This window comes from Lonchura striata, chromosome 20, assembly GCF_046129695.1.
Source record: "Lonchura striata isolate bLonStr1 chromosome 20, bLonStr1.mat, whole genome shotgun sequence".
Lineage (NCBI taxonomy): Eukaryota > Metazoa > Chordata > Aves > Passeriformes > Estrildidae > Lonchura > Lonchura striata.
In genome coordinates, this window is record NC_134622.1 from 5,363,311 (window position 1) to 5,385,616 (window position 22,306).

General features: G+C 43.1%; 1 protein-coding gene across 6 annotated transcripts in view; it reads left to right on the plus strand.

Moving 5' to 3' along the window:
* The window catches only part of CUX1 (cut like homeobox 1), a 269,656-nt gene that overhangs the window by 94,799 nt on the left and 152,551 nt on the right, over positions 1 to 22,306 (plus strand). For all 6 annotated transcript variants that reach the window (XM_021550821.3, XM_021550817.3, XM_021550818.3 and 3 more), the window contains exon 3: positions 10,081 to 10,128. In XM_021550821.3, the coding sequence (XP_021406496.2) occupies positions 10,081 to 10,128 (48 nt within the window). The remainder of the gene's footprint in view (positions 1 to 10,080; positions 10,129 to 22,306) is intronic.

Here is a 22,306-nt window from a genome sequence, read left to right on the forward strand (position 1 = left end):
TCCTCACAGAAATGTATTGCTGAGAGGCAAGAGGCACTGACAAAAGTGAATTTTTACTTAAGTGTATCTTAATTCCAGTTTTTTTACTGCCTTGAAATGAGTGGGGAAATGCTTTTGAGAAAAGTAGTTATCAGTTTATGTCTAATTTAGCAGTGCTGCAGCTGAGGGACGTTTGCTACAAAGCCAGGAATAAGGTAAAAAGTTTGAAGCCTAGGTTAAAATGATGGCAGATAACTTGATCTGTAGTTGCCATATATAGTCATGCAAGAAAAAGTCTGTAGGAATCCTCCAGACGTTTATGGACTTCTCTGATTCATCTGTCGGAGCCAAACAGCTCCAGCCAAGAGATAGGGAATTCGTTAAACTGCATTAAGTTCCTAAATTGCTGTAGCCCAAAGGAGCAATTCTTCCTTTTATAGGGGGAAGAGTAGGAGGGAGTAGGCAGGGAGGATGGTACATTATGAAGTCTCTTCTTTTGGTAAGAGTTTCAAGAGATGAGTAACATTCTAGAGCTCTTAAAAAAAAAACCAAAAACAAAACAAAACACAAACCACAGACAAAAAACTTGAATTAATTTCCGTTGCTCTCATCAAAAGCTGGCTGTCTAAATTTAGCCATTTCCTATAGACGCTCAGCTTATGCTGGCAACAGTCAAACTGTTTGTCCTCAAGTGCAATTTGTCACCTCCCCCTTCTAAGTTGGTAGAAGATAAGCCTGTATTAATTCTGCTGATTTATTATTATACAAGTGTGGCTCATTTTAATCTGCCATCGAGCTGATTGTGCTTCAGCAGGAGCCGCTCGCTCCAGCTCCCCGTGTCTCGCTTCCTCAGCTTCCATCCTGTGGGCTCCTTTTCCTGCTCTTTTTATCTCCTTTCTCTCCCCACCCCCTCAGAACACTGGAACAGTTCACAGTTCAACACATGAATTTGGGAATTAATCCCAGCTGAGAGTATATATTACAGTTGTGAGGGGATGCTGCTGCTCAAAAGCGCTTTATGTGGCTTTTTTATTTCTGAGGTTCAACTAACAAACAGTAAATGTATTGAATAAGCCTGTAGTGAGCTCTTGCTTTCTTTCATCTGGGTGATTCATTTCTATCTACTGTGTGCTCCCAAAGCATGTGCATTATGGGCCTGAGCCTGTTTCCATAGGAATTTTGCCAGGAAGTGTAAAGGCAGCAAAAGTTTGTTTTCTCCGAATTGCTTCACTCACTGAAGCAACATGAAAAGCTCTGTGCTGTGTTTTTTTTATTTAGGTCAGCAGGATGACAGTTAGATTAATTTTGAGGTGTTTTTACCAGGTATGCTAAATTAGATGTAGTAAAACCTTTGGGTCTGTATCCTGATGTTTTTGAGGTTGTCAATTTTTTTTTCCTCCTTTGAATTTCTCATCTTTGTTGGAATCTGAAGTTGTGATATCAGCTGCATCCAAAGGGAGAGGCCTGAACCCACAGCCAGTGACTCCCTGCATGGAAGAAGTCACAAAGAACATAAAGACAGCAGAGATGATGGTCATGAGAGTTGTAGCAAATATAGGACATGTATTTGCAGGGCAGCAGGCTTTTTACTCAAGTCCTCATGAAACAACTTGTTTCCTGTAGAAGCAACTGGCTTTTGAATAAAACTGGATGGTCAGAATCAAGATTAAGAAGAAAATCTTATAAAAAGATTACTAGGGGATTGCGTAGTATTGGATTTTCTTGCATTGAAATCAAAGCAAAAGGCTGAGTGTAATGATAGAAATCAGTAAATACACCTGTGTTCTTACAGGCAGGTATGTCAGAGTGTGATTAATGCACGGGCTGCTCACAGCTACATTTGTAATCTCTGTGCAAAAGATAAGTAAGGAAAACAATTTTGCAATACCTGATGTCCCAGCAGTGCCTCCCCTCCTCACATCCTGTAAGGATCCCTGAGGATGAAGCCTGGCTCCTCATTATTATATTTAACACAGAATTATTCTTCTTGGAAACTTGACTTCAAAGCAAGATCCTTTGCATTCTGGAAATCAATAACAGGTTTTAAAACATGAATGGTTTTTAGTAATCTCCCTTTTCCTAAATGAAGCAGTACATTGGGATTCATGATTTCTGAATGGTTCTACCCATCCTTCCCTTGAGACTGAGGAGAAATCCCAGTCCCACGAGCCCAGTGCTGCCAGACAGCTCCAGCTCCTGGTCCAGCATCCCAGAAGGCTGAAGCAGGGTGCACTCTGGTTCCAGCCCTGCTTATGGGGAGGGGAATATGGAAAATTACAGCTGCAATTATGGTTTCACATTAAATATTCTTCTGTCTAAATCTACCATGTGAAGCATTAGGCTGTGTTTGAACTGGTGTTGTTAATTGGACCACAGCACTTAGGTGCCTCTTATGCAGTCATGGCCCCTGTCATTAGCCTCTCATTAGACACGTTAATTTTTTAGGGCTCATAATAATTACCTTTTTTTCTGAAGTTCCCCATTTTACACTGAAGAGAAACCCCTGATCTGCAGGCTGTAATTCTGGATAACCAGGGGAGCATTAGGAATACTTTCTCTATACACTTTCAGAGTGGGAAATACAGTAGATGGAGGATGAAATTCTGCAGGATGTGATTTGGGAGGAGTGTTCAGGATCTTTTTCACTGGAAAATACAAATCACAGGGGCAGAGAACTTGTGGAACAATTTATGGAGTGGCAGAGCAGTCCTGGTTAGAATTTGAAAAAGTAGGTGAGGCTGGTTTTTTGGGATGTAAAACTATATTGGGATACACAACTAAGCAGTCAGTTTGTTTCCCATTTTTTTTGGACAGCTGGGCTCATCTGATAACATCTGCAGGTACTTAATAAAGCTCTAATTATCTTTGCTCTGTGTAGGGATCCTGGCCTAAGCTAGGAATGGCAGTCCCTGGATTTCACTGCCATGTGGTTGTTCTGCTGGCAAGAACAGTGCACCTCAGAGGTTCTGAAATATTTATTTAGTGTACCAGATGGGTTTTCATTGCATAAATAAGGAGTCCTGCTGACCTGGGATGATGCAGACATGGTTTTCCCATGACAAAGGTCTGTCATGGCATGTTTAGTGTCACCTCAAGCCTTCAGCATTGGGTTTAGCAAGAGAGCAGGAGGGACAATCTCCATGGAGCCACTATCCAGTGGGAAGCTCTCTAAATTAATGTTTGTTAAAAGTGGTGCTTGATTTTCTGTGTGTATTGGTGAACTGTTACACAACTCATCCTTTCCTTTCTTTCCCTTCTGGAATGTTAGTGACCAGGCTTTCATTTCATTAGAATTACCTCCTTCCAAAGCTCCACCTGAATCATTTTTGTTTGAACTTTTTTTTGGGGGTGGTTTTTTTTGGTTTTTTTTTGTTTGTTTGTTTGTTTCCTTGCAACTCTACTTTTTTAAGTTCTGCATAATTGATGTTCAATGTCTTTCCTAGCCACTGTTAACTCACTGGTTTATAAATGACACCAGAGTTGTCACATGATGCTGAAAAGTTTAGTTCATCATGTTAATTTGTAAAGTTAGTTTAAAAAAAATCCTGTTTCTATTCTGCACAGTGTATGTGTGTATATATACACACACTTCCATACATGTATATGGTGCAAGAGTTCCTCTCTGGCAGGGTGGCTTTTTAAACAGTTGTGAAGGTCCCCAGGCTGTTTGGATGTGGCTGCACAGGCCCAGAGTAAACCTGGGAACTTTTTGTTTATTTGAACTTGGAAGAAACCCTAAGAGGATTCCATTAAGACTCGGGCAAATTCCATTGAAAGCAAAGTCCCAGCACAGTGAGGAGGCTCCTTCCCAGATGCTCCATTTTCCCCAGCTTGGCACTGCAAGGGGCCACAGGACCAGCCCTAAAATTCTCCCTCTGGACCCCTTTCCCCATGGCTGAGCAGGACCCACCAGGCAATTTCCACAAAGAAACTCCTGGAACTTGTCCGTGGTGTCTGCTGCCCCTTCCTTTGGGATTGTCATGTGGCTGCAAGTCTTGCAAAATTGTCTGAAGTGGTCAAACAGCAAAAATTGTGTCTCTTTTCAAGGAACCTCTGTCAGTGTTCATTCTGCAGGCCCTGCTTTGTAACCTCTCTCCCCTGAATTACAGTGCCCAGGGTTTTGCTCAATGTTCCGCTCAAAGCTGAAGTCTGCGCTCACTGAATCAGCCCTTCACAAATGGAATGTTTTTTCACTTCTTGCTGGGTGGGTCCATACACTGAAAAATAGGTCAAGAACAGTAATCTAAATCTACTGCTAATAAATAATTAAAGCTAATGGAATTTGCACAAGATCTGTGAGCTTGAAATATTTCCGAAAGTACTGTGGTGTACGTTTTGCTGCTGTAAATCAAGATTTTTTATTTATCATTGTCCTAGGTTGAAACATATCTATAAATGTGACTTTAAAAGGGTGTTTTTTTGTACAGAGAAAACACTGGCATGTTAGTGTATTGAAATAACTAAAAATATCACAGAGATTGATATGATTGTGATTCATTCTTTAATGATTGGATTTCAAGTAAATACTTCAGCAGCCTTAAGCAATAAGAGGTTTTATATCTCATTAAATCAAAGTGTAAATTGAGCAACAAATTGTTTACTCATATGATTTACTTTGCCTTATATTTTAGGAATTAAGTAAGTCATCTAAGCTACTCTATAATAATACCTGTTTGAACAACTAGCTGGGATTTCAGTTTCATCTCTTTTAGATTAAAGCAAAGTGGAACTTGCTGGAACTAATGAAATATAAAGATTTAAATGTTTCCTTTAGTACACCCTCAATCACATGTGCCCAGGATTTTTGGTGGAAAAAAAAAATGGGAATACTCTGGATTTTTTCATAATACAAAGAAATAATATTTAAACTTTGTGCACTGGTAGGTGTCTCAGTGATCCTGACCCCTTCACCCATTTCCCCATAGCAGGGCGAAGCATCTGTGCTTGCTGCCTCTCTCTAATTAACCAGCAGAACTGCTTACTCCTAATTATAGCTAACTTGCTGATTTGTGTGTTTCACGGTGACAAGTTGTGTCCTTGAAGTACACAATAATCAAACACACCTCAGAAGTTGATGCCAGCGTTCTTCCCAAATCCTCCGTGCTTGGCTGCCTCTCACCTCTCCCCCTTTCAGCTGTATTTATGGGAAGCTCAGCAACATTCTGGAGATAATAGTGGGGTGGATGGAGTGTGCAGAGCCCTGGCTGTGAGGGCACATGGAAAAACATCCTCCCAGTCCCTAGGAACAGCCATCCCCCCTCCCAGCATGCTGGAGACAGGCAGAAACCTGGCACACAGTTTTTGAAAGGAGAGCTCCCCCTCCGCTGTGCTGTTTCTTGTCATGGAATGATTTGGGGTGGAAGGGACCTCAAATTTCATCTCATTCCACCCCCTGCCATGGGTGGGGACACCTTCCACTAGCCCAGGTTTCTCCAACCTGGCCTTGAATGTGTGCAGGTGCAGGGATGGGAAGTGTTAGGTGTTGATGGAATTACAAAGATCCCCCTGCACAGCCAGTGCACCCTGGGGGTTGTCTGGAAGTTGTTCTCTATTGGGTTTTTTCTTTATTTTTGTAAGTTCTTACAAGAAAGAATCTGGAGTCAGGCTGTGCAGCCCCTGCCATTTCAGAGCCCAGGGCAGTTCAGTGCCTGGTTCCACGTGGGCAGACAGGGAAGGGGACACAGAGGGGACATGTCCCATGATGAGGCTGCTCCAGAATGGGCTGTGACAGCTGAACTGGTGATGTCGTGCTGCTTCTCATTAGGATTCCTGTGCCAGACACAGGGCATTCCCCAGCAGACCAAATACACAACAATTGGTGGGCAATGTGGCAGGAGGTCCACGCTGGAATGTTCTCCCAGGGTTTTGGGTTGGGCTGTTTCACAGGAGCGCAGTGCTTGTGCAGGTGATAAAGGTGGGTAGGTCAAGCTTAGCTTTGCTGGGCCACTTTATCAAACTGGGGTCGCAGGGCTCTTGTTGTGACATTTAGAGATAAGCATTTGGGAGGTAAATGAGATGGAGCAGCCTGTGAGGAGATCAGAAGGTGCTTGAGTAGCTTCAGACCTCAAGTAAATTACAAATACAGCGTTGGTAGCCTAGCCATTGCCGTGTCCTTTGTACACAGGGTATTAAGATCTAGATAAATAATGTAGTTTAGTTGTCAGAAAGATGCATTTGTTGCCCAGGATTTTAACACAGATTTATTCTTGGTTTATTTTTCGTGGAGTTATTTTTAATGCGAATGGAAAGGGAGTTAAAAATTATGTGGATTCAGATTTCATTGTTTAGCTACTTGATCAAAATATAAACTCATTGTTCTTACTCTTGTAAAGAGGAAATGCTATATTAGCTTTCAGCCATCAGATTTGATTCAGATAATGATACAGCATCCTCATTCAGGGTCTCTTCATCAGATACTGAATTTGTCTGTGATAGAGCTCTTTTCAGAAAACTGCTCTACCCCTGATAAATCATCCAGAGAGAACAAATACATGGATTTAGATGGCACAGAAAAATAGGCTAATAATGGGATTGTATTCCTATACTCAAATATTTCAGTGTGTTTGTGTTGATAAATTACAATTTGTTTTCATGTTCAGTTGCATGGAGCCTTTTCAGCTGTTCTGCTTGGCCACAGTGTTTCGGTAGCTTTGTGAGGGTTGGAGCCTGGATGCTTTTCCTGTTTTGATCACAGCCCAGGCAGTAAAGGCCACCACACTTTAAACAGATAATAAATCACCCCGTGTCCTTGCTAACCAACACTGCAGATTCCCCCGGGTCTGAACTGAGCGTCCTTCTTCCTGTTCAATTTTGTGTAAAGAAGGTAAAATTCTGTTTGAAGTTCAGTGTAATATTTTGAGACAAAGTCTGATGAGAAATTTTTCCAAACTGCCAAAAATAAATCTCCCCAGCAGAGCTGTGACTCGAGGCATATGTATTCTTGACTTCTGTCTGTTTATTTTTATTTCCCTTTGGTTGTGAGCTGTCTCAAGTTTTGATGTTGTTTCACTGAGGAAGGAATTATAAAAGTACCCTATAAACTCTTTCCTATAAACTCTTTCCAAGGGCAAGCCAGGAAAAGAGGGGAGAAAAGAAAAACTGGTGTGAAAAATGCCTTTTGCTGTGGTGTGTGCCATTTATCCACTCACCTGCATGGAGCCTTTGGCTGAGTTTAAAACACTGGATCACATTCCTGCAGTTCCCTTTCCTGCCCTGTTTGCTCTGGGAAGGGAATGGCACTGGGATGCTCTATCTCAAGTGTTCAGCTGCAACAGATTTCAAGTTATTGGGAAGATTTCAAGTTGTCAAAGCATTTACCCCATTCAGGTGTGTGCTCTGATGTGTCCTGGGATTGCCCCAGGTGGATTGCAGTGGGATAAACCATTGCTTGCCAGTGGAGCTGGATCACCCTGAGCTGCCTTTCCTCTACCAGGAAATATTTTAAAAGCAGTTTTACCCCCACCACAAGCTGCTGTCTGAATCAAGCACAAGTTTTCCCATGATGGCATGAATTTTGCTTGGTAACGTTCTGATTGTTGGGATTAGTGTTTAGAATCCTGAATTTGCTAAATGAATGCACTTGAAAGGTTTTCTCCCTTTTTGTTCCTGTTTTCATGGCTCTGGGATCCTCCTTCTATTCCTCTCACCCTGCTCCTCTCCCTCTCTGCTGTTACAAACAGCCAACAACATCCCTCATTATTCAAGATGAAAATGAAGGTGAAGTCCTGACATAGTTTATATCCTGAAATAAAAAGTGCTGCAAATCCTGTCTTTCAGAAGTCAGGATGTGCCAGAGGAGGCAGTTAAATAGCAGGATCTTGGCTAGAGCTTGCCATGGGCACAGGAGCAAGGATGACATTCTCCTGCTTCTGGATCTGGGATTACATCTCCTGCATTTCTGTCTTCACTTCTGACATCACTTTTCTGGCTGGTGCCAAACAAGTCAGTAAATTCAGAGGCAATATCAGGGATAAAAGCCCTAAACCCAGTGATTTTCAACCAGCTGAGATTTTTATTTCAAGAAAAGTTGCTTTGCTTGGATGATATAATTTCTCCTGATGTTACAAAGGGTGCCGGTATCCAGGCTGTAAATCTAATTCTGTTTGTAATTTCACTGGGCACTAAAACTGCCTCTGCCAGATTTTGGCCTTGAATGTGGGTATTTATTTTGCCATCAGTGATTATTGTTACTTTCTTCAATGTCAGCATCATCAGGTGACAAAGAAAACATGTCCTAAAACGTGCACAGCCCTCAGGTCTCCCTGAGAAGGCAGGGAGTGGGGAAAAGCTGCTCAACCTGCCAGTTTGCTTTGCTAGAAGTGTAATTTGTAGATGTTTGTGATCTACAAGGACAGTGTTCAACCTTTTTGTGTCCCAAAACAGGCAGCAGGATATATCAGGAAACACTTGGGTGACTTGGCTTGGCCTAAGAGCAGAAGCACAGTTTGGTTCAGTCCAAAGAGGCAGCTCAGAAAGCTGCAATATTATCCTTTACTTGATGGGGATTAAGCTGTATTTTAGTGCAATAACCATGTCAGAAGTGAAATTTGACTGATCATTTGTCTTTCATAGCTTCATTTGCCTTGGGCTCCCCAAGCCATTTCTCAGGGAGTGGGACAACTCCTGATACTCCAACTCTCTGCATGACTTGTCATTTAAATGACAAAAATCACTTCTCTCAAAAGCCTACTTTTCCTTCAGGAAAATCAGATTAAACCCAGGGCTGAGAGTGTTTTGGTGAGTGGTTTAACATCCAATATGTTGCATGACTGTAGATGTGTAAGTAAATGTGTCGGAAAAGAGAATTTCCCAACTTTTTAAGGTCATCTTCTTTTCCGAAAAGCTTGAGGCCTCAATGGGCCCTTTTCTATATGGAGAAAATGCTTCAAATATGTCTCTGTGACCCCCTGCATGAGGTTCAGGCAGCTCAGGGACTGTGGCCTGTGTCTAGGTTGGAAGATTTCATGGTGACTGTTGCAGTTGTGGACAGTATTCCCAGGACTCAGCATTGGAGGGGCTGTCCAGAATCTGACCAAATCTCACCTGGAATTAAAAATGGGTCTGTAGCACTCATTCAGCACTAGTTCTGCTCAGCTGAGCCTTGAAAAATCTCCAACGATGGGAAATCCACCCTTTCTCTGCAGCAGCATCAGTGCTGCCCTCTCAGGTGATGCAGCTTCAGGTTATTAGTTTAATCTTCCTCCAGATTTATTTCCAGGTGTAAGTGCACTATGAAGTGGCTGCTTGTGCCTTGTCAGTGGCAAAAGCAGGAATGCAGCATCTTGGTTGTGCATGACTAATAGTGTCCTCTGCAAAGTTACTGAATTTTATTCTTCAGACACACACACTAAGAATTATTGAACTTGTAAGTGAATTAGACCCAAACCAGCTTTGAGGTGAAGCCATAGAAAATTTTATGTACAACAAATATACCTTTTTTTGTCCTAAATTATCACAGTTGCTAAGTAAAAATATGCTATAAACCTTTAGAGTGATTTTGTGGGCAGTATTTTAATGAATTTTGTAGCACTGAGCGTGTTGTAATTTGGCAAAAGAAATTTTGAGTTATACAGAAACCAGCAAATAATACTTGTCACCTTCAATGAGCTCCAGTTCTCTGATGTCTAAAGCCAGAGCACTCTTGAGAAAATAATAAATAAACCAGAGATGTTTCGAAATGGCAACACTTCTAGTTGAAATGATGATCCAGAATAATCTTCCTTTAAGCCTGGCTTCCATTTGGGGAACTTTCCTTGGCATAAATTCAGAGGTGTAGCTGCTGTGGAGGTAGATAGAGACATTTACTGCTAATCTCATCAATGTTTCAGCTGAATTAGGAGACTGAAGGCATTCAGTGCTTACCCAGCCCCACCACAGCTTGGATAATTTATACCTTTTGCAGCACATGCAGGTGTATGTGAAACTGGAAATTCAGACCTGCTCAAAGTGAACTCCAGGCAGAATTCTGTTTTAATCAAATCTCCCACCAGATGCGATCAGAATTTAAGTAACACTTGCAACTGAAAATAACATCAGGAAGAACATGATGATGACCTGTCCTTCCCAGAGTTTCTGATGGCATATCCTGCTTCTGTCTTCCAGGACCTGCGCAAACAGGTAGCTCCGTTACTGAAGAGTTTCCAGGGAGAGGTAAGAGCTGCTTCTGCTTCTCATGGTGTTTTCAGTGCTGCTTCACGTGAGCCTGGTGTGCTGGCAGGGTGTGTGTGGCCACAGAGCCCTCAAGGCTCAGCCCTTTGCATTTTCTGTGTGCAGGGAATGTCAGCACCTGAAGATGGAGAGAGATTTTACAGGAGCACAAAGTGACAGGACAAGGGGAATGGCTTCAAACTTACAGAGAGTAGGTTTAGATGGTAATACTGGGGAGAAATTCTTTCCTGTAAGGATGGGGAGGCCCTGGCACAGGTAGGCCAGACAAGCTGTGGCTGCCTCATCCATGGGGGTGTTTAAAACCAGGTTGGATGGGACTCTCTGCAATCTGGGCTAGAGGAAAGATAGAGGTCCCTTCCTGTGGCAGTGGTGTGGAACAAGATGATCCTTAAGGTCCCTTCCAACCCAGGTCAGTCTGTGATTCTGTGATTCAGGGATTGTGCTGGACAATCTAAACTGGTCACATCTCTTTGCTCTGCATCCCTGAGCCTCCCTGAGCATCCTGTCACCGTGGCAGGGACCCAGGTGGCCCATCCAGCTCACTGGGCCTCACTGACCCTACAGGTTGAGCTGTTAATGAATGCAGTGTAGTGCCCTCATAAAACATGAGAATACTGCAAATTTTTCTCCCTGCAAAGCTTTTCAGCTGTAAAACATTGTATTCCAGAGGGCTGATGGAAAACCCTGGGATTGTTGGAGGGGCTGCAGAAGGTTCCAGCCCCACTGCTGGCTCCAACTTGGGCTTCTCTTCACAGCACTCACCGAGAGCACACGGCAGAGTGCTCAGGAGTTTAAAAGCCAACTGCTGTTATTCTGAAGGGTTTCTGCAGGCAAAGGCAGCTGGGCCAATTAGAGAGTTTTCCATTTTTGCTGTGGCCAGATGGGAGCCATGGTTCTGCTGCTCAGAAAGCATCAGGGAGGGAGGGTGGAAATTACATTTGTCCTCGTAAAGCTCCGTGCCTGTGTGGGGTGCTGGATGGAGGCTTGAGCTCACACTGATATACATTACACAGCTCTGCCCCTCAAGAATCGTGTTCCAGCACTTCCTCAGCCCATGAGTTGTTCGCTGACTTCAGATTGTGGCACTTCCATCAGCACAGGGAAGTTCAGGAGCATGTTTGCAGGACAGGGATCTGAGTGCACAACTCCCCTTAGTGAGGCTTGCAGTTCTACATCCTGCTAAATCTGTGTCCCAGCTAGGCAATAATCCCTCATTTCAAAGCAGCGTGGTACTTTTTGTTTTACGGCCTGGTTTCCCAAGTATTGCTAGAAATAAATAAATAAACAGGATAACTTTGTCCTTGATATATCCAAAAGACATTTGTGAGAACAAAGAATGACTTGCGTGAGTCCGTTTGCCAATGGAAATTTACACTTTAAAATTGCTCCGAGTGCATTGCAGTGCTCTTAGAACCTTTTCACTTCAGTTTCAAGCTTGCAATGCACTGACTGAAAAGTGCATGTGTGCTTTCAGCACTGTTCTTTAATGAAAGGAATGTCTGAGGATCAAGTAAAAAGCATAAATTTAAATTTGGCTACAATGAAGGACCTTCTGCCATAAGATCTTCCCTGGTGGAGACAGCTCCCTGTTACCTTGGCATGGTTCATACACACTCCTCTCTATAGTTTTTCTTCACTGATATAAAAGTGAAGTTTATTTTGGTACAAATTCAACCTCACCAGAGTAAAATTTGGGGTTGTAATCCCCTGTTACGTAAATTAAGCACAAATACATTAAAAGATTGTGCTGCTGAATCTCTGAGCTGGTGATTCCAGTCTCCCTAATCGAGACAGGGTTTCAGAAACCTAAAAAACCTGAACTAATCATGATTGACTACATAAATGCACCACATTAAACTGTGAATTATGGTATTTGATTATAGATGTAATTACTGTATCTTGTTTTGGAGACAAATCAAAATACCGAGGATATGAGCCTGTTCTGTTGAGTTATATTTGATTGTTCAGGATATAGATCTGGTTTCTGGTTGTTGTTAAGGCTGACTTTCTAAAACATCAGGAGATAACTGCTCTGGGTATCTCAAAAACAAGTTTTGTTGAGCAGATATGCTTCTCTCCATTTCAAAGCCACAGGAGATGCCTCAATTCCTGTCCCTTGAGAGGCTCAGGGAGCAACACTGCTGGGAGCAGGCACTCAAACCTCTGCAGCCCCTGGGATTGCCTGGCAATAAATGATTACCTGTCAGGTGATATTTAATGTCCTGGGAGGAGCTGGCAGAGGGACCTTTTGGTCACACAGTACCTGTGGGATGGGATGTGAGCAGGGAGAAGGAACAGGGCAAGAGGTTCCCCTATTTTACTACACAGACATCAGTTTTCAGCCCCACATTTGTTCCTGGAAGTGTTCAAGGCCAGGTTGGATGGGGCTCAGAGTAACCTGTTCTGGTGGAAGGTGCACATGGCAAGGGAGCTGGAACAGGATGGACTTTAAGGTCCCTTCCAACCCAAACCTTTCAGTGATTCTATGACTTCAGGTTTTTTAAAAAGGTCAACAGCAGTGAATAAATAAAACAGAGGTAAGTGGAGAAGTGGTGATAGTAAATGTTTTTTAGGGTCCCTTGTGCTGGAGAGTGTCCTGGAGCAGGAGAGGGGAATGCTGTAGGAGCAGCCTCCATAGGCGTTGTGGGTGGGAATATGGAACTTTGGGGCACCACCAGCTGCTCACTCAGAACTGAGCAAAAATCTTCTTGCCTGATGCAACTTCTCCACTTCCCTGTGGGAGAGTTTCCACCACGTTTTTGCCTCTGACTCCTGTCTCCATCCCCTGCTGCTGCTGCTGCCTCATCCTTTGCTTCAGCTCTGTTCTTAGACAGAGTTAGGTGCTTTGGGCATGGAATAATAAACCAGACTCCACATCAGAAAGGAAATGGGCTTTTGCCAATCCCATGTGGGCTGAACTGTCCACAGGGCTCTGGGCTCCAGGGAGGTCAGAGGATGGAGGCAGCTCCCTGATGAGCCCAGGTATTTATCAGCTTTACATGGATATTGCTGTGCTCCTGCTCCCCACCCCCTGCCTTTCCTCAGCACTGCTTCTGGTGTGAGTCCATGTTCAGCACAAAGTTGGGGTTTTTTCCTCTCTTTTTGCTGGCTTCGTTTCCCACCAGGTGGGTTCAGAGCAGCAGCTCAGTGCAGGGGAGAGGCCAGGAGAGCAGGAGCAGCACAAATGTGCCAGCTCAGGTTGACTTAAACTGTCCTTGAACTGTGCCTGGGTGAGCCTGACGTGACTTGGAGAGAGGGGAAGTTTAGCTCAGGTATTTATGTCCCCTCCCAAACACGATTTATGGGAGCTGCTGGTAGACCTGGGGCCAGTTGGCTTTTTTAAACAAACCCACAGGTCACTGTAGCCAATTTTTCTCTTCAGTTTAAGCGTGGAATGTTGATACTTCCCCCAGTATTTTCCCTTTATATCATATGAATTTATAAATACCGGACAAAGCAGAACATTCTGTATTCCTTAGTTATTTATCTCGTTCATTCAGATAACAACTGTTCCAGTTATCAAATATTCAGTTTCCATTAGTACTTGGAAATAACTTTTTTTGTATAGATCTCAGTGCATTAAGTAACTGGATTTTTTATGATAAGAGTTAAAGTAAAAAGCACTACGAAATGGAATTTAACATACTACAAATTTTCAAATGCATTCCTAGTTCAGCATGAGCCCCTATTAATTCATCACTGGAGAATAGTTTTATTATAGTACTTTTTCCTTATTTAGGATTTTAATGGAAATTTGAAGGCAGTTTTCTAATTTAACAGAATGTTGTGTCTGCTTCAGAGCTGATGGTACTGTTCTTTTGAAATCTGTGGGTAACTTTTCTGCCTTTTCTGGAAGATTTAAGGTCTGGGTGGTGTAAATAGGCTATTGGGAGCAAGACAGTTAAAAGTCATTAATTTCAGAAGTGTAAAATTCCTGTCATTTTGATCTTAAATCTCTGTCTTGCTTTTCCTTTTCCTTGCCATTAACTTGAGGATGCAACTTATTAATGGTTTGCACTCCCTGTGCTGGGCTAAATACAGGACAGAATCAGGAAAGGTTAAAGAGCTTCACCATGCAATCATGACATGATTATTATATATAATTAGCAAGGCACTCCTGCGAGCAGCCATCTGAATGAGCTGTGTTTTGGGTAGCTGTGTTTTTGTTTGTGCTTTACCATGGGTACATCAGTGGATGGATATTTGTACTTGAAATCTGAAAAAAAAAATAAAAAGGGCAGCAAAAAGAAGGGATGTTCATGGGCTGTGTTAATTTACAGAACTGAAGTTGTGGTATGGAAGTCTAATGTTGGAATCTGTATTTGTGAAGTCATCAGACAGATATTTTAAGGCTGGGAAAGGATTTCCTGAGGTCATTAGCATTCTTTTCATGTGGCATAGGAGCACTGTCCAACAGTAATGCAGTAATCCCTCATTTGGAGAACCCTCTAAGGCACAGACTCCAAAACAATGTGCTGGACTTGATGTCTGTGAAAGCCATTTCTCATATTCTTCTCCTGGAGCAAGTACTTTTAAGGGTATTGCCATTCTGATGAGACCACTCTGCCTCCCACTCAGCTGAATTGCTCTTTAAACTATTAATTTGGTCAGTCGAGTAATTTAATAATTTTCTATATGCAGACAACAGAAGCTGAAAATCAGTTTGATGTGCTGAAACTACTAATCATGTCTTTGAAGAGTACTGTAATAATGTGTGTGTCTAAACCACTTCAGACCTACGCTCCTTCTGCATTTTGAGGGACTGTTCCTGAGCTGATACTCATATTTTTCTATTTTACCCCCTTTAATTTCCTTATGTTAAATTTCCAAACCTAATTAATACAATTTCTTTCCTGTACATTCACTCCATGATGGCTCAATTAGAGCAGCAGTACAACTGTGGTTCAATATTCAGGCCAACTTCATAATTGAAAACACATTTTCTTCTCAAAAGCTGCAGCTGGTTTGGTTCTGCTCATGCAGAAAAGGATATAACCTTGCATAACATAGGAAATGAACGGTTGAGAGAGAAGCCAAATTCAATTTCAGTCAGATATTTTGAGGATAAGTCCATGATCTATGGAAGCAAGGGAATGAAAAGTGTGTGTATGTGGAAAGCAGCGTGTTCAGCACTCTATTAATCACGGCCAGCCTGGGTGCTGTTGTGTGCCTTGCGTTAGCACTGATGCTCACAGGGAGGCTGGAGAGCAGCCAAGCACTCCAGAAGTTAACCTCTTAAAGACCCTGAGCTGCTTTCTGTTGAATAAATGTAATTTTGTGGTCAGAAATAAATGCTTGTGATGTAGCAGGAGCTTTGAAAACAACAGCGTGGCAAAGCTATTACAAATTGCTCTGTGTTGGGGAAGTCAACAGCATACATCAAAATCCAGAGCTTGTGTTTGGGCCCAGAGCCTCCCTGCTTTCCAATGGAAGTCCCATTAAAACCCTCTATTTACCAGAAGTGAATATTTTTGGCAGTTAATTCTCTTTCAAAGTCCACTTTTCATCTCAGTTCTGTTCCCCAAAGCAGGAAGAGGTCGTGACCTGCTCTTGGGGTAACGGCAGCTCCACAGTGCTTTCATTTCTTTGTTTACAGAAGTGTGTAAATGATTATTTATTTATTTTTGGCTGGCTTGATTGCAGTTTAAACAACATCTTTCCTGAGGAAGGTGATTTAAATATACTCCAGCATCTCACGGGCAGATGAGCTCTCCCTGCTGAGCACATGGGGTGGCTGCTGCAGAGCCAAAAGCATCCCCAAGAGGAGACACTGACCTGCAGAGGAGGGACAGAACTGCAGAGACCTCCAGATACAGTCAGAGGCTCTCCTATTATATCAATAATATCCTTTTCCTTTGTATCTGTATATATATAGGTATATATATATTATATCAGTAATCCCCTTTTCCTTCCTGGGTCAGCTCTCAGCTGTGGGAATAACAGGCAAAGTCCCAAACCTTGCACAGCGACAGGCACCGTGCACCTTCCCCGAAGCTCTTGCAGACAAGTTGTACCAAGATAGCAGAAACTACTAGGGTAACTTTGGGGAGGATCAGCCCAAATCCTCTTTTTTTTTACATAATTGACAAAGTGCTGAAATTCCTGTTGGCAGCTGGTGGGCTGTCTGTAGCGAGGCGCGCCGTGCTGCTGCCACGCGCTCGGGGGCAACGGGAACAGTGGTGGGAAATTCAGTTTATTCAGGATTCCGACAGGCAGCACTGGTGCAGCTCGCAGGGTCAGGAGTGTCTTCTCATCCTCAGAATTAAAAAAGAGAGCTTGAAGTGTGCTGGAAGGAATGGGGATGGGAGGGCTGGGCTGGGCGAGGTATTCTGCCGAGTCCCTGTTTCTCCAAATACAGAATTATCTCTGTATTTATTACAGAATTACCTCTATTACAGAGTTACTATGAGGCTCTATACAAGCTGGTCTTGCTTTGTCAGAAAAGAGAAGCAAGAGGGTGAGCTCAGTACAAAAAAACAGGAAAAGGGTGCATTTTGGTATTTATTGCACAAAGGTGGTTAATGAACTCAAGAGGAATTAACTCTGACCTAAATTTTTTAAAATGCCTAAACAGAAGTTTGGATCATCCATGAGGGAGAGGAGTGATTGTGGGTTCCAGGTCCTGGAGGAGAGGTGCACGGGCAGGTGAGAGCACCTACATGTAGCTCCTGCTGCTGGGAAGGAAGCTGGGGGGATGTGGGGTAGCCCAGGCTGCTCTGCCCTGCCTTTCTCCCCTTCCTCCCTGCCCATTTCCCAAACACAGCTGGGCTGGTGTGGCCAGAGTTGTTCTCCATCCTTGTGCTCTCACAGAACCTCGAGATCAGAACTGGCAAGCTCTGACATCTCCCTCTTTGGTGACAGAACAAATGATTCACTGATTTCTTCATTAGAAAGATTTTCCTTCAGTTTTGGGGGAAGGATGTGTCCCCTGTTTAGGGGTCACCTCTGTGTTTTACCTTTTTGGCGTCAAGAAAATTCACAACTGGGCTGTGCTGACTTAAGAAGAGAGGCTGGGGTGAAAATATAGAATTACAAAGGTAAATAATTATTCATTGTGCAGCCAAACTGGGGCACCCCATATCTGGTTTCACACAAGGTTTTTACACCACTTAAAATTCATGTACAACACAATTTGACTAGTCATTGGCAGCCACTCTTACTAACTGGAGTAAAACATTGCAAATCAGCCCTATTTCCACAGAAATAGGATCCAGGCATCCCTGGTTGCTGGGATTTCTGGTTTGTGACACCAGAAAATACTGCGAGAGTTTGAATAAAGTGTCAGAGGGGCTGGGATGTTGGCAATAGTTTGGTGTTCAGGAGTATCTTTTATTCTTTCACGAGCAAAGTCCTTATTTCCAGAACCAGGCTGTCCTTTGATTTTTTTTTTTACTTAAGCATGAAAAAACACCAAAGCCGCCAGGAAAATTGTAATGTGTCATTACATCAGAGTGTATAAAATCAACTAATATAGACATGAACAAAGTTAATCCACTTTCATACTGTAAAGATTGATGGATAAAAGAGAATTTTGGTAACATTTGACGCTCTGAGCCTCCTTGTGCCATTCATTCCTTGTCACTGGTTTTATGCTGTTCCTGCTGATCCATGCAGGTGAGGGACCCATGCCATGGGGTGTCCTTGCCCCAGCTCTGGGTGCCCACCTCCTCCCTCGTGCTGAGCCCAGCAAATGCACAGCATGACTCAGTTTAGTTTGCCAGCACAATGGAAAATAAATTTTTCCTCTCCTTCCTTCACTTTTCACCGAGCCACTGAGCTGAATCACTGCTCCCTGCCTGCTCCTGGATGGGTTGGGAGCTGGGAAACCTGCTCTGAAATGCTGAGAGAGGTGAGGAGGGAGGCAGGTGGGTTGTCCAAGGCTCCAGGAGAGGTCCAGCAGGGACAGCACAGCCACTGATCCGAAGGCAGGGTGGCAAACAGGATTTTATCAGAGCTGCTCTCAATATCTGCAGGCACATGTTGGGCTGGGCTGTTCTACTGGGAAGGAAGATCAAGGATTGGAAAAGCAGCAAGAAGCTATCCTGTGAGAACATTCCCCAGGGGATGGCAGCGTTGTTTGTCTGGGAAAATCAGGATTTATCTGGGTATGAAAGGAAGAGGAGGTTTTAAGGGTTCAAGGTTGCAGCTGTTTCACAGTGGAGGGAACAGAACTGAAAAGTTGAGGTGTTTGAGTCCTTCCTAAAGCTCTCTGCTTAACTTGAGGTTAAACCAACAAGTTGGTGAGGCAGGCGTGCCCATCCCAGGCTTTTCCCTGGTACCTGTGTCCCAACCCAAGCAGCTTTGTTAAACAGATTGGTGTTGGATCCACTGTGAAGTCCTTAATTCTGTTAAAGAATTTATAGCCCGGCTAAAATCCACACCATATGCCTTAAGCAACTGCACAGAAATAATTTTTTTTTATAATTTTGCTTCAAAGCTGTTTTAATTGCAACAAAACTAAAAATAAGAATTTTTTAGTTTTTCTTTTGTCAGTGGCAAAATAAACTAACAGGGACGGTGAATAAAATTTATTAATTTGTAAATTACAGTATTATTTTTATTAATTTATTTATTAATGTAGATATCTCTTGGTATTAGAAAGAGAAATCAAGCCAACTTTATTTAAAGGCTTCAAAGCAAGACTGATGCATTAATATTCCTGCTGTAGCCACCATTTGATTCCAAGGCAGTTATTCAAGAATACAGCATGGCTTAAAAGAGTGGTGCTTTAATGAATTGTTCTTGTGATTTTCCCTTTGTTTCATATGGTTTTTCCAGTTCTTAATGGTGTTTTGGTAACTTGTAGTAATTGAAGACAAATGGAAAAATTTCGTGATGCAAAACAATACGACAGAAGACATGTAAGGGAAAAGGGATGGGTGTCTCCTTAAGGGATGCATTTATTTAAAATCAGAACAGAAAAATAATTTCTCTTTTAAATAATTTATTTTCACTTGATAAATTAGTTCCAGATTGTGTGCAGGACAGTAAAAGACATGTTAAGGTGGTTAACAAGAGTGGGAACTAAAGTGGAGAACTGTGAGGATAAGTGGAAGAGCTGGGACTGCAAAGTTCATATTTAGCACAGCTGTGTGAACTCTTGTGTTTGGTACTGAGAGTAAATCACCAGTGCTTGGGTAATGCCAGACTGACACAGCACTGGGAGCCCCTCACAAGGGAGCTGTCCTTGGGATGCTGAGTGCAGCATCCCAACATCCCAGCTGTGCTGAAGGAGCCAAGTGGATCCAAGACGAGCAGCACACGTGGCAGTCTCGTGCTCAGAGATTTGTTAATGTGCTGATATCCCTCAGTTCAGAGAATTCAAGTGTCAGTGCAGGATGTGCTGGCATCTGGCAGTCCAGCTTCCTTGCAGAGAGCTTCAATCAGCCTGTTCCTTCTTTAAATTTGGGAGCAGAGGTGTGCATCCTTCAGTCTGACTGCAGCCCATGAGGTGATACCAGGTTCATACAGCCAGAGCATCCCAGCCCTGCAGACCCTGCTCAGGAGTTTGTGGGGCACTAAACATCAGACTTGAATTAATGCTGAAATCTCCTACTGCATGCAAACGGACAGATTCCAAATTAAAGCCACAGGCTTTGCTTCTGTCCTTCTGGACTTGGCTGGGCATAGCTGAAAGAGGCAACACTCAGATAAACCCAGGTTCAGCACCTCCCCTGGCCTAGGTGCCAGATCTGTGGTGCTTATGTAAATGTGGAGATAAATCCGTGGAGTTCATTGATGATATTTTGATTTCAGCCAGGTGCAGTGGGTATGAGACTGAGACCAAGTATTCCTGAACTAGGCTGTCCATGTTTCTGGGGGAGCAAGCCCCAGCAGTGCCAGACAACAAAGGGATCAGACCATGGAGATCTTCATGGCGGGTTGGAAGGAGATGATTCTGGAGGGGGAGACACTCAATCTCCAGGGTGACCTTGGTACCCTGAGCAGTAACTCAGGAGAGAACTTGACCTGGAAAAACAAGGTGGATAAAGAGAGGACTGGTCTCAGCCCAGTGTCTGGCCACGGCTCCTCCACGTAGCTCCAGTGATGTTTTAGGGATGAAGAGTGAGAGGAAGGCTGTGCTGAGCAGGGAGGATTCCTGGTGTCTCAGTTCTGTTATCTCACTGAAGAGCCAGTGGTATTATCAAGACAAATAGGATGCCAAAACTTAAAAGTGAACATATGTTTATGGGGGTGGTGGGGAATACAGAGGTCACTGTTGTTTCTTTCTGCTCAGAGAAGACATAATGGGGCCTGGCTTAGATAAATTAAGATTTGGAACTAAGCTCGTGTCAAGACAACGCGAGTGTAATTATAAGTTGACTTCTGTCAGGGTCCCTGAAGTTTTTAGAGTCAAATAAAAATGTTCAGCAAGAGTTTTATAATGTAGTTCAACCGTTTTAATGTGAGCTGATTGCAGCTCAGCCTTGTTGGCTCCTAAAACTACTTTACTTTGATTTGAAAAATTTTCAGTGAGCTTCCAAATATTTCCATGTCATTTCAGTGCTCTGTTTCCTCTCTCTCTGGACTTCATTTATATTTTGCTATTTTTGATGTCTTTTTCCTCCCTTATTTCCTTATGCACCTGGGTGCTGGCATGCCTAATTATTTTTTTATTCCAGTTAAAGTTGTCACGGTGCTTTTTCTAAATTTTATTTTAAGATATAAAATATTTGCAGTGCTCATTTTTATAGACCTTTAAACCAGACAGATTGATTTATTTTTTTTAACAACTAAAACATAAAACCATATTTCTGCCTAGTGGGATTGTTTGGAAATCTGGTTTTGAATTTGAGGGCGAGAAAAGGTGTAAAATACCTGTGATTTACAAACTGCTTCCTTTGGAAAGTCTCTGATCTCCTTGCAAGATGTTATTTCAAATCTGGTTTATATTTCCATCACTCTATAACTGGTAAGGAGCAAATAAACCATACCTTCTATAATACTTAAAGAGAATAAAAGTACAAATGCTCTTTATTAAAATGTGGAAAAACTGTAATGGGAAAACAAATCCATCCTGTTATTTCCCAGAAATGGAAGCATTTTAAGTGCTTTGCTTTTCATAAAAGGGGCAAATGAATTTTTCAAAATACAGTACAGAATCAGTGCTGTAATGCTAATTGTATTTAATAATAGTAATTTAAATTTGGCTGCTCTCTGCCTAGCAGCAGCGAGAGAAAATTGTATGTGGGAACGTTGAAGTCCAGAAGTGTAACATATGGTGTAGTTTGGCCTTCAGAGAGTCTCAGTGCACCCATGAAACAGCTCGACTGCACACGGGTCCCTGGCGGTGGCCCTTCCTTCTCACCCCGTCCCCGAGCGGTGCCTGACACTCCCCAGCATGGATTTACACATCCCAGGGCCTCCCTCCTTTGGCACCTCGCTCCACAGGCTCATTTCAGCTACTCCTCCTGTGAAAATGTTCTCTCCGAATTGCTTCTGTTCTCCTTCCCTAATGAGCATCGGTCCATCTGTGATCGCTCAAATTCAGATTATTGAGTGGGTTATTCACAACCATGAATCCCTTGCTCTGTGGCAGGTCAGATGCCCTGGGAGATTCCTTTCTGTGGTCTTTCTTGGTAAATTCTGAAAGAGCAGCACGGCCAGCTCTTCTTGAGAATTTATATCTGCTCTCCACATCCTCCATCATTTCAGCGTCTGATGCTCATTTATCACTTTTCCAATACCCTTTGGTAAGCTCTAAATAGGTCAGGTGTCAGTTACACCACACCTCCACCCATCTCCATAAATTTATGCAGATCCTGGGGGGATGTAAGTGGAATAGGAATCTGGTTTATTTCTTTAAATACAGCCTTGTATTGTGTTGCCAGAACTTGTCTCTTCCCAGCCTCTCGCCGTATCTCCCAAGATTTCCTCGCTGCTGCTGCCAAATGCTGCGGACGCTGCCTGTGTCCTTATTTCCCTCTGTGACCCCTCCTCCCCTCCAAGCCTTTTCTTGGCTTATACCTCGTGCATTGTGCTTCTGTGTGATTTCTGCCATTGTCCTTTGGTGTTGTGGCCTCAATCCTGCCCGTAATGATCCCCAAAGTGCCTCCCCAGCCGTGAGGCTGATCCGCACCAGCCGCGCGCCGTCCTGCGCTGCGCTCCGACTCCCTGCGCTATTTAATCGTCCACGTCGTAGAATTTCCCCCCTCTCCCC